The 12,348-nt window shown below is 41.6% G+C and overlaps 1 protein-coding gene across 4 annotated transcripts in view; it reads right to left on the reverse strand.

The window, feature by feature from the left end:
• Window positions 1-9,953, reverse strand: part of RINT1 (RAD50 interactor 1) — a 23,721-nt gene extending 13,768 nt beyond the window's left edge. Inside the window, exons 1-7 of one of the 4 annotated variants that reach the window (XM_061640409.1) lie at window positions 9,781-9,953; window positions 7,973-8,050; window positions 5,191-5,298; window positions 3,975-4,170; window positions 2,249-2,490; window positions 686-859; window positions 456-608 (exon numbers count right to left, since the gene is read on the reverse strand). In XM_061640409.1, coding sequence (XP_061496393.1) covers window positions 456-608; window positions 686-859; window positions 2,249-2,490; window positions 3,975-4,170; window positions 5,191-5,298; window positions 7,973-7,995 — 896 coding nt within the window. In that variant the 5' untranslated portion in view covers window positions 7,996-8,050; window positions 9,781-9,953. Of the gene's footprint in view, window positions 1-455; window positions 609-685; window positions 860-2,248; window positions 2,491-3,974; window positions 4,171-5,190; window positions 5,299-7,972; window positions 8,051-9,436; window positions 9,742-9,780 lie in introns of those variants that run through there. The other 3 variants (XM_061640408.1, XM_061640410.1, XM_061640411.1) reach the window with 3 other exon arrangements.
• Between the last annotated feature and the right edge of the window lie 2,395 nt (window positions 9,954-12,348).

Here is a 12,348-nt window from a genome sequence, read left to right on the forward strand (position 1 = left end):
GGTAAACCACCTCTGAATACTGTTTACCATGAAAACTTTATTCATAGGGTCACCATAAGTCAGAATCGACTTGAAGGCAGTCTATTTCCATTTTCACTTGGGTTGGAGTCATACCAAGTGAGTTGCACAGAGTTCCCATTGAAATCAATGAAACAATCATAATACTTTTTGACACTGATTTCAATGGGACCTAACTTGGTCTGGATCTAATCTTTAATGTCTGGAACTTGATCTGCAGATGTCAGCAGGTGGCAATGCTTATGTCCATGCGATAATCATTTTCACCTGATTGATTTCTATAGATCAAGGTACAAGAGCATGTCAGGCTATTTTTTCCTGGTTAGTGGCAAACCTAGCATTCCATAATAATTAATCTATCATAAGATAATCCTACCCTACTTTGGAGTTTATGTACATGTCCACTAAGAAAGGAAGACCTTTTTTTTCAAGGATACGAAGTTTGCAGTTTCAGAAGTTGAGAAAACAGAGTCTCAAAGTTAGTGTATATCTCCAGGGCATTGGCTGGTGCTGTAGCCAAGCCAAAAGGCTGGGATTGTGCTGGTCCAACAAATGGCCAATGAAGATGAGTAAAAGTCTCCTCAAAATCACTGCAATAGAGGAACATATAAAATTACTCTAAATGGCAATGCAATGCAAAATTAAGAGAACTAATTCATATACCTACCTTGACAATTTATCCTTCAGGATCTTGTGCCAGAATTGAACAGTAGATCTTATGAAAGTAAGAAGATGAGAACAAGATGACTCCTGAAGCTTGATATCTAATTCAGCCATGGATGCTAAAGTAGTAGCAGCTTCTGGCACATTGTTGGTCATAAGATATTGCTGAATGTTGTCACTAGAAAAAAGAAAAATTAACATTTGGTTAACGTGTAAAGATGTTGTCTGATTGTACTGTTATGAACCACTTAGCATGGCAGTTGCTGATGTGAAGATAATCAGATGCAACAAAAAAATCAAATGGCCAAATGACATGTTTGCAGATAGGAGTAAAACAAATACCACTACAAATTGCATTTAAAATTATATAAGACGTTTAATTTTTAAAAGTCTGTCTAAACTCTAAACCCAAAGTGTAGAACAGAAAATGTAATAACCACAAACTTGATCTACAGATGTTAGCAGGTCCATGCTGTAAGAAAATTCACCTGCTGATTTCTACAGATCAAGACACCAAGAGCATTTCAGGCCAAAACTGTCAAAAAGCCACAAGCCAAGACACCATGTCAAGCTAGTTACAAAGACCACAGAAATTCAGTTGTGCTATAACATAATGGATAAGCTATTATGATTTCCCTACCTCACCCAACTCAAGGTGCTGCATATTCTCACTTTTGTTGAGAAGGAAATTAAATAATATTTAAAATGTATATTGGGTTTTTTAATTATTTAAAACAAGTAAGTCTGGAATCTGTTAACCATTTATAACTTGCTCAAAGCAGCTAACAAACGGAAAAAAATAGCATGTAAAATAGAAAACGCTAAAATAAACCCCACGCACAGACCTAAACAAAACAACAGAATTTAACTATGTTCATTGTCTTCCAACTCACCCACTTCATAAGCCTTTAGCTAGACAGGCCAAAAGTCAGGCAAAAGGAAAGTGTCTTGCAACTCTAACATTAGAGAAATTGCTGCAACTGCATATTGCAGGGAGAAGATTATTCCACAGCCATGACTTCACTACTGTAAAAGCCTTTCAACTAGCAACAGTGTGTGTGTGTGCTACACACACTGGCCACAATCCAATGCACAGTTAAGCTTACCTGTTTCAACAGGCACACAAATCTGTGTTGGATTTTAGCTATGACAACAAGTTAGAAAATGCTTGGTGAGTGTCGAGAATTCTGAAGGAAGAAATAAACGAACAAATTTGCGTATCGAGTACAACATGTATTTCTGCTAGCTTTGTTTAGACCCATAGCCACGAACCTTCTGGAATAGTATTTGCAAATGGGGGTCCTGATTACACAATTCCTCTTTTTGACCCAACATAAGAGCCCTTTTGAAAAGGTTAGAATTCTACCAATCAGCTGTTTTGGAGGGGACACAGGGGGCTTGATTCAGTCACATACCCTTTCCCTGTCACATAGTGATCAATAGGATTTTAACTTCTTTTTTTAAGGACTCCATGCATGCTCCCTTGTTTCAGAGTGTGTAAGTGTTTGGGGACTCTAAATCTTTTATCATGACCAAAGGATGTAGAATAATTAAGGATACTATTTACCTTAATTCCTCTATTTGTGAAATCCATTTTAAATAAGCAAGGTGCCTTTCAACTTCTTTTATTTGACTTATCAGTACACCAAGATCCTCCATCCATGGCTTGGATGTCAACAAGTGATTATTAATTGAATCATACAAAAGGCTTTCATTCTCTAGAAGCCGATTGAGAGACTTCTTAGAGTCCTCTGCATTCTGTAAGGCCTTCTGCATTCTTTTGGGAACTTCAGATGAAACTGTAAGCACCTATATAAATACATATTGAAGAGTAGCAGGCATTGATACAACCTAGGACATTTCTATTATGTGGCACAAAGTAATATTAATGTAGCATTTGGGCCCAATTCAGACTGATAACTGACATGAAGGCTTAAAGTATCATGAGGGTGATATGGTAATTGATTGTACACAAACAGCTCCTCTCCTTGCGTGCACATATTCTCCCAGCACCAGGAACCCTAGGGACACAGTTGGACTGCAAAACCAAACAGAGAGGGCAGGAGGGAAGTTCATGAGGAAGAGGGAAAAGGCAAGAGAAGCATGTAATCCTACAGATGATTCCCAAATCCTAGTTTCAGTTGTAAAACTACACCTTTTGGCTTTAATCTTTGGTCATCTATGACAGGGATGGGGAGACTTCCACTCTGAGCAGCCTCAGCTAGTGTGGTCAATGGTCAGAACAAACCTTGGTTATCCCTCATAGTCTGGAGAGAAACAACCCATGAATCTGGATTTGGATGACAAGCCAAGCCAGACTCTGGCTTGTTTTGTCTGTGGCACAGCAGCAGCAGCAGGAAGGGAGGAGCACTGTGGAAACGTCTGAGCAGTGTGCACCAGCACGTTGCTCATTCACATATAAATCATAGTTTGTTTTGAAACTATGGTTCAATGTGCCATGAGGACGAGGCCACTCTGTTCAGTGGGACTTACTCTCCAAGTAAGCATGAATAGCCTAAACAATCTAAAACTGAAATAAAATGCAATAAATATGCTAGAAGCAACTGACAACACAATCCTTTGCGTGTTTACTTAGAAGTAAGTCTCAATTCAGTGCAGCTTACTCTCAAGTAGATGTGTTTGGGATTGCACTCTAAGAGGCTTTAGCTCAAATATATATGAATTAAATATTCTCAAAATATATATGCACATTAGAAAAGCTATCTGTAGACTAATACTTGAAATAGCAGCATGATTTTAATATTAGTGAATATGCAGAAGACGGAAATATAAAGTAGCGATCCTATTAAAGAAAAAAAAATCACAGAAGTATACAGGGGTCTGAGGCCTACAGCATAGGTAATACAGAAAATGTGTATACTTGTTCTTAATAAAAAACATTTGGTATAGTTGAAGATTGGAAAGAATGATCTAATGGCATGAGCCTCCAGCTAATCAGTCAGCTAATCAGTCTGTGCACCCTAGGTGAATGGGATTATGTCTGTCCTGCCTCCTATGTATGCACTGGACATACTGTTTCAATATGATATATCACATGCAGGCCAAATCTGTTCAACTGTTGAAAAATGAATGTTGTGAGACAAGAATCACACAGATTGGGCCCGCCTACTTAGATATATTGAATCTATTTTTTCCTATATGTGAACATGAGGCAGGCTTAGGAATGGGAGTGATTCTGCTCCCCACCACATGTACAGATGACACAGTTAGAAGTTTGTGAACAGGGCATGCTTCATTCATGTGTTTTAGAAAACCAAATATATGCAACTCACCTGTTCTTCTAACTTTACTTTATTTTCCGACAGTTGTTCAATAAGTTTGCCCAGCTTGCCTAATGAATCATAGTCAATTCCAACATCCCTTTCCACAAATTCAGACACATAGAAAGGAATATCACAGCTCTCTGGGTCTCTAGGAATTCTCTCTTTTCCACTGTCAAGAGCTTCCATCCTGCTATCACCTGCAGCACTGAGTTTAAAAGGTTTGGAGTTAACCTGTATGCAAAGCCATTGTGAAGTTTTTGCAAACGTTAAACCCACTCAGGATGAGATACAGTAACTGAACTTCAGCTCAGCAAAACACATCAAATGCTAAGAGATAGAGGTACAAAAATTCTATTAAATATAGAAATACAAGCTGGGAAATCTCTGTGCAGTTAAAGCACTCAAGACATTTTCATAAACCTCAGCATTTTCCTCAGGGTAGATTATTTCAGGGCATATTCTACACTGGGAATATATCCTGCATGATGTATTTCAATGGGGGGAAAGTGTTAGTATGTCATAAAAATGGAATCTACTCCTAGTAACACAGAGATCTCTCTACTTTAGATCACTTCACAGTTAAAGTGATCTCACATTAAGTGAGTGCTCAGGGTAGGACATTTATTCTGAAGGAGAAAACACGTGAAATGCCAGGGAGTCCCCTTCCTCTAGGGTCAGGAAAAGTACCCTAGCTGTAGTCAGTAGCTTGAGGATATTTCCTCTCTGAGCAGGATCTAGGCTGCTTTCTATATTGCCTTTAATTTATACAGCAGCGCACAAGTGTTGTTTTCTATGTGGCTGGACATCCCCAGTGGTTATACTCTAATTGTTTTGCCAAGGGTGCCTCCAGAATGTCAGTATTTTGTGGAAGGGATTCAAACACATACTGGAACTTCAGGTTTGTGCATTTAAAGTAGATTAAAGTGCTCTGTCACCCTTCTGCAAAAAATCCACTTTTTTTTTAAAGGACTTTTTGCTGTTTGGAAAGCGACAGGGAAATGAACTGAAAAGTGTAAGATGAACAAATAACTAATGGGCAGATGTGTAAACACCTTGCAAACGAATCAGGATGAATGCTCATCATCATATAACTCCCCACAAACAAATCAGAGCAAATACTCAATAAGGTCTGAACACTGCCTAACCATCATGTAAGCTTTGTGCAAGCAAATCAGAATGAATGTTGACTAAATAGGTCATCTGCAGCAGCCCTGAGAATACTCACCAGAAGAGCTGAGTTTCTTCAGGATCTTCTGCTTCTCCTCTGGGCCCTTCCTCTTTGTTAGTCTCCTGGTGAGTTAGGGAAGCACAGTCTGAGTCAAGCTCTTGAAAGCTAAGAGCAATGAAACTCTTGTTTATTTATTTGTTTGTTTATTTTTATTATTTGATTTATATCCTGCCCTTCCTCCCAACAGGAGCCTTGTTTTTCAATCTCCATCTGTTGTGTACACTTTTGGGTGGGCAGAGTTTAGACGGTACAGCAGCAACAGATCAGCCAGACCTCTTTTAATGGCAGCTGCTTGAGACATCAAAGATTCCATGTTGGGAAGGAGGGTGAAATGCGGTGCCCTCCTGGAATGCATCTCTCCAGGTATACAAAAAAACAAAAAACATGTAAAAAAAAAAAAGTTTCCTGTGTACCGAGCATGAAGCGTTTGCTATTTTAACATGTTTAATCGCCCTGTCCTGTTCTTTATCTTTCTGACCAGCCTCTCCCATTTATTTCATCTGCTTGGGACAGCTCTCTTTATAGCCACTCTGACAAGTTCTGAGGCTTCTAACTTGAGTTAATAATCAAGAAGAAGGACTTAAACCCAAGGAGAAAGAAGTATGCTGGCCATAGATACAGGATTTAATTCTAAAAAGTGGATTATGGAATCAAAAACTGAGGACAGTGGAGCTCACCACTCAAGGATAAGCTTTTATGTAATTTTCCCACATTTATTTATTACATTTATATCCCACCCTTCCCAACATGGCAAGAAGTCTGATTGATATTCTTTCCCTATTATTATTAATAACAATAACAACTGCATTTGGTTTCAAACATTGGTATGCTTTTGTGCTTGCACTGGAATGTTTTACTATGGAACATGCTATTATTTTATATTTGATCAACTGTAAACTGATTTGAATACCATTTTGTAGGAAAGTAGCTTAGAACATCTATAAATAAATGCATTTCATTTTAAAGCAAAAAAAGTATCAACAAGGGAAAAGGAAGGGGTAAACTGAGGTACAAAATAAACTTTGGATCTAGATTGTGTGGGGCCATATCCAACGCTGCAGCTCCACTGGTGCAAGGGACTTCCAGGTGTGCAACAGAACCTTCTCTCCAGCCTCCAGCATGCCCTCAAAAGCAGCTTGGAAGGCTTGGGGAACCCTCTGGAGAAGATTTTGGAGGTACACGGTGGGAGGAGAGGAAACAGAAGTCCCGTTGTACCAGTGGAGCCCCACTAAGGAAGCACTGGATGGAACCTAGTGTGTATGAATTCTATTATAGGTGAAGTGGGGGATTAACATTGTAAATATAAAACTAGGAAGTGACAATAGTAGCACTGGGTTGAGAAATGCAGCCTGTGGAAGAATATACCAATCTATTTTAGGCTTAGTGCTAGAGCTCCAAATGCTAAAAGTTGGTACAGTAGGCACTAATTAGAAGAACTCCTATGCAACTTTAAAGTAAGTATATAATCCATGCTCTGGTAACATTCCAGCTGGAATACTGTACTGAGCGATACCTGAACACTGCAGTTAGTTTAAAAAAACAACACGGCAACTAAACTACTAAGTAGACTGAAAGAATGAAATGTATTTTACCAGACCAGTCTTAGAACAACTGCACTAGTTCCCAGATAGTTTTGGGGCACAGTTCAAAGCCTATAAAGCCCTAAGCAGATTGGGACGAATACACTGAAGATTGCCTTCTCCCATATGAACCTGCCCATATATTAATATCTTCCTTTCCATCATCAGAAGTGGACATTAACCTGAGGTAGGGCCTTTTCAATGATGGCACTCCAGCCTTCGAATTTTATCCTAAGGGAGGCTTACTTGTTGTAGGATTTGATACCTTTCCACTAACAATACCTAAGTATAGAAGAGCTGTTCTGCAGGCATGTTTTAACATTTTACCTTCAAAGTTGTTAGAGGGCAGATTTGCTAAAGTTCCTACCAAGAATAAGTGCTGTCTGTGTAATCAACTATATCTCGAAACACGTTTTTTTACTGTAGATTTTTTCAACTGATCAGATAACATATAAACTACCCCTTTATGAGACAGTTTCCAGGTTGATTCTCCGAGACTCTTCCGAATATTTTCCTTGGAGGAGTCCAATAACCTCATGACTGAACAGGTAGAAATATTTCTGAATGTAGCAATATCTCTTAGACGTTCAATGATAATTAGTTCTTAATCTTGATCTTTGCTCATTTTGATTTTGTGATTATGTATTTATACAGTTGCATATTCTTTAATGGTTGGTTGATCACAATAAAAATGTTGCTGATACCTTTCTGATATCACATGCAAAGCTTTTAAAAATATATTTCATCACGCTCCTTGGGTCTTTTGTTTTATGCTGGTTTTTAGCTGCTGTGGTGCTTAACCATATTACTGCATTACCGGTTTTATCATTTCAGTTATTTTAATTGTGTTGTAAGCCATTCTGGGACCATTTTTTAATTGAAGAAAGGGGTATAAATTCAAATAAAAAGGAAGTAAGATAAACAATTCAAAATAGATTAAAAATAAGTATGGTTGTTCTCAAAATGAGTGGCAACTTGTGTTTATTTGAACAGTTAAGATATCAGACACAAACAGATCCCTTAACTAAGAGGAGAATATGCAAGGTTACTCCACTTTAATTAGTAAGTTACTTAATGAACATATTAATAATCAGCTAAAGTGGTCACCATTTTATAGCCCTGACTATGAAATGAATATTATACACACATCTAAAAAACAGATAGAGAAACAGTGAAAGAAAGGAGAATAGTTCGCTTGCCTCTCCAGGGACCAAAGGTGCATTGCTTTTCAAGAGCGGTTGTGCCATGTTTGATGCAGCACACGATGGGGGAATATTCTGCAGCAAAAAAAATTCACACAATTACAAATCAAGCAGAATAATTTGACATTATCAACTGTCTTAAATATCAAAATATCTGACTTTAAATTGGAGTTTATTTTGAATGTAATCACGTAATGTTGACACATCTAAGAGAAACAGTTTCAGTGTGAGCTTGCAAACTTTTTGTTACAAGAAATGCATGAAGTGTTTGCTTTCACGTTTTTTCTTTCTGGAAGTTTTTGTACTCCTTCACAGGCAAATCACAGATCTATTAGATCATGTGTTGTTAGGAGCAACACAGCTTGAGAATCAGGCTTGAGAGGGGTTCATTGGAGTACCCAGTAGAACTCAGTGGCTACAAGCCATGATACCCATTTTCCACCTCCACTGTTGGAGGCAGTATGCCTCTGAATATCAATTGCTGGGAATCACAGGAATGAAGAGTGTTGTACTCGGGTTCTGCTTGAAGACTTCCTATAGGCTTCTGGTACGCCACTTTGAGAAGAGGATGCCGGACCAGATAGGCCTTTGGCCTGATCCACCAGGGATCTTCTTATGTTCTTAACGGGATCATGGTACTGCTGTTCTTCCTAAGGGTTATCTTCATTTGTATTTCTTGCCTTGCTTCCCAACAGCCACAGAGAACAACTGATATCTATCCAATAGTTGGATTCTAACTCAGATGTTCTTGGCTCCTTTGATCACATCATTCTGTTCACTTGTTCCTGGGACTTCCAATTTTCCAGCATACATTGTCACATCTAAAAATAACCAGAGTGTGTGTTTTGCTGCAGCTACATCTGTTTGGGAAATACCCATTAGCCATGAATCAAAAGCCTTCATGATTCATGAACTAAGGGAGAGTTGTTGTTGTTGCTGTTATGTGCCTTCGAGTCGATTACGACTTATGGCAACCCTATGAATCGGGGACCTCCAAGAGCATCTGTCATGAACCACCCTGTTCAGATCTTGTAAGTTCAGGTCTGTGATGCACTGAATAACTGCTCTTCACAACAAAGTAGTCAGTGAACCAGGTGGCATAAAGAGAGGAGGGTGACTGATCCTACAGTTGACATCTCTGCCCCCAGTGCATCAAACAACTAATAAGAAGTTACACCAGGTAAAAATTTTCCCCTCAATGCACCTCTAGGATGGGAAATGCTCCTAGTGAATATGTTTGCAGTACAAACTTCAAACTCCGGCTCCCGTTTTCTCCCCTTCTGCATGAGAGCCTGTTATTTCACAGATGCCTCCAGCCTCATATAAGCCCTTCTCATCTGCCTGAAACATGGGTGTAGCGATGACCACTGCCTCTCAGCAGCCATCAAACCTAAACAGCTAGAGACAGTATAACTTAAGATACCAGATAACAGGAACAAATAACGAACAAGATCACCCGACCATTATATTTTGCTTGGGAGTGCCTGGAAGCGGCTTGCTGGCCGCCGCTGGAAACAATGTCGGATCAGAGGGGCCTTTCATTCGATTTGCACGTGGCATTCCCTCTCTCCATCTCTCAGCCTAGCCACCCCTTTCCCTGCATGCTTCACCCCATTAACACTGCTGACCAAATATGAAGAAGAAAAAGGCCGTCCGTTCCACAGAGACGTGGCCAACCCGCTTTCTCATCCCACCCCCATTCTCAGGCTGCGACCCCCGCCTTAAGGGAAGTCGCTGGAACCTTAAGCGTAACCAGGCCTCCCACCCGGACGGGACTGGAAAGTAGAATAAGTGATCGCACATACCCATCCACCTGCCTGCAGGCTCAAGCCACGCCTCCTTTTTCTCTGGTTGACGCGTTGAAAAGAAAATACTGTACAAAATCACCCAGCACCGTTACTAGTAACGCGAGAAAGGGGCGGGGGGCAAGGCGGTGGTGACGACTGGCACAAGTCCCACCCACTCCCTCTATGGTCACGTGGCAAATGGGCGCAGTGTTTAGACGCAAGCTTCCACCTTGCCTCCTAACATAGACAGCGTTATAATTGCTGGACGCCCATACAATGCCCTGCTTCCGGGTTGACTTTGGAAACAATCTGCAGTCGGCCCCTCGACTGAAATGAGGTACCTATGGAGTACGATAGAAAATCTAGGATGTCAGTGTCGCTATAATTAGGCACCAGCAAATCCACTCGCCAAAAAATGGTATTTGTGGTCTGATGTTATGTCTGGATTTTAAAAAGCAAAAAATCCCTCCGCTCATTCTCCCGTTGCTTGTTGGAGCTGTTGCTAATAGGAAGTGGTTTACGACGCTGAAGTTGGTTCCTAGTTCCCAGTTCCTTACTTGTGTGAAATTTCAATCACTAACAAAGAAGAAAAGTTGACAGCTACAGCAACGTCAAGCCAAATTTAAAATGCCCCTGAACCCCAAAATAAATAATGGGGTACCCTGTATGATATATCGCTGTAATCAGGAGACTCTCCCCGTCAAGAATGACAATATATACAATCAAAATCATCAGGATTCCAATATTATCATAAATACATAATGATGTCATAAAATCATAAAAAATAAGTAACTGGGGGTACACACACCAAAATCTACTCTGGGCCAGGACAAATCATGCACCCCAGGAAAGGGGAGGGTGTCCCCTACGAGATACCACTGTGTCCTGCCTCGCCCAGAGCTTCTGCTGGGCGCACGGCGCTTGGCAGGGCATCTATCCAAAACCAAAGCAGAAAAAAACATACAGGAAATAATAAGTAACTGGGGGTACATGCCCCAAAATCTGCTCTGGGCCAGGACAAATCATATACCCCAGGAAAGGGGAGGGTGTCCCCTACGAGATACCACTGCGTCCCGCCTGGCCCAGAGCTTCTGCGTGCAGGGCACATGGGAGGCCATCTATCCAAAACCAAAGCAGACAAAAACATACAGGAAAAAATAAGTAACTGGGGGTACCCACCCCAAAAATTGCTCTGGGCCAGGACAAATCATATACCCCAGGAAAGGGGAGGGTGTCCCCTACCAGATGCCACTGCGTCCCATCCGGCCCAGAGCTTCTGCTGGGCACCAGGCACTCACGAGGGCATCTATCCAAAACCAAAGCAGAAAAAAACATATAGGAAAAAATAAGTATCTGGGGGTACCCACCCCAAAAATTGCTCTGGGCCAGGACAAATCATATACTCCAGGAAAGGGGAGGGTATCCCCTACAAGATCCCACTGTGTCCCGCCTGGCACAGAGCTTCTGCTGAGCACAGGACACATGGGAGGACATCTATCCAAAACCAAAGCAGAAAAAAACATATAGGAAAAAATAAGTAACTGGGGGTACACGCGCCCAAATCTATTCTGGGCCAGGACAAATCATATACTCCACGAAAGGGGAGGGTGTCCCCCACGAGATACCACTGCATCCCGCCTGGCCCAGAGCTTCTGCTGGGCGCAGTGCACATAGCAAAGCATCTATCCAAAACCAAAGCAGAAAAAAACAAATAGGAAAACATAAGTAACTGGGGGTACACGCCCCAAAATCTGCTTTGGGCCAGGACAAATCATATACCCCAGGAAAGGGGAGGGTGTCCCCTACGAGATACCACTGTGTCCCGCCTGGCCCAGAGCTTCTGCTGGGCGCAGGGCACGTGAGAGGGCATCTATCCAAAACCAAAGCAGAAAAAAACATACAGGAAAAAATAAGTAACTGGGGGTACAAGCCCCAAAATCTGCTCTGGGCCAGGACAAATCATATACCCCAGGAAAGGGGAGGGTGTCCCCTACGAGATCCCACTGCGTCCTGCCTGGCCCAGAGCTTCTGCTGGGTGCAGGGCACATAGTAAGGCATCTATCCAAAACCAAAGCAGAAAAAAACATACAGGAAAAAATAAGTAACTGGGGGTACATGCCCCAAAATCTGCTCTGGGCCAGGACAAATCATATACCCCAGGAAAGGGGAGGGTGTCCCCTACCAGATGCCACTGCGTCCCGTCCAGCCCAGAGCTTCTGCTGGCACCAGGCACTCACGAGGACATCTATGCAAAACCGAAGCAGAAAAAAACATATAGGAAAAAATAAGTAACTGGGGGTACACGCCCCAAAATCTGCTCTGGGCCAGGACAAATCATATACCCCAGGAAAGGGGAGGGTGTCCCCTACGGGATACCATTGCGTCCTGCCTGGCCCAGAGCTTCTGCTGGGTGCAGGGCACATGGGAGGGCATCTATCCAAAATCAAACTGGACAAAAAATTACAGGAAAAAATAAGTAACTGGGGGTACACCCCCCAAAATCTGCTCTGGACCAGGACAAATCATATACTCCGGGAAAGGGGAGGGTGTCCCCTACCAGATGCCACTGCGTCCCATCCGGCCCAG

This window comes from Rhineura floridana, chromosome 8, assembly GCF_030035675.1.
Source record: "Rhineura floridana isolate rRhiFlo1 chromosome 8, rRhiFlo1.hap2, whole genome shotgun sequence".
In the NCBI taxonomy this organism is placed as follows: domain Eukaryota; kingdom Metazoa; phylum Chordata; class Lepidosauria; order Squamata; family Rhineuridae; genus Rhineura; species Rhineura floridana.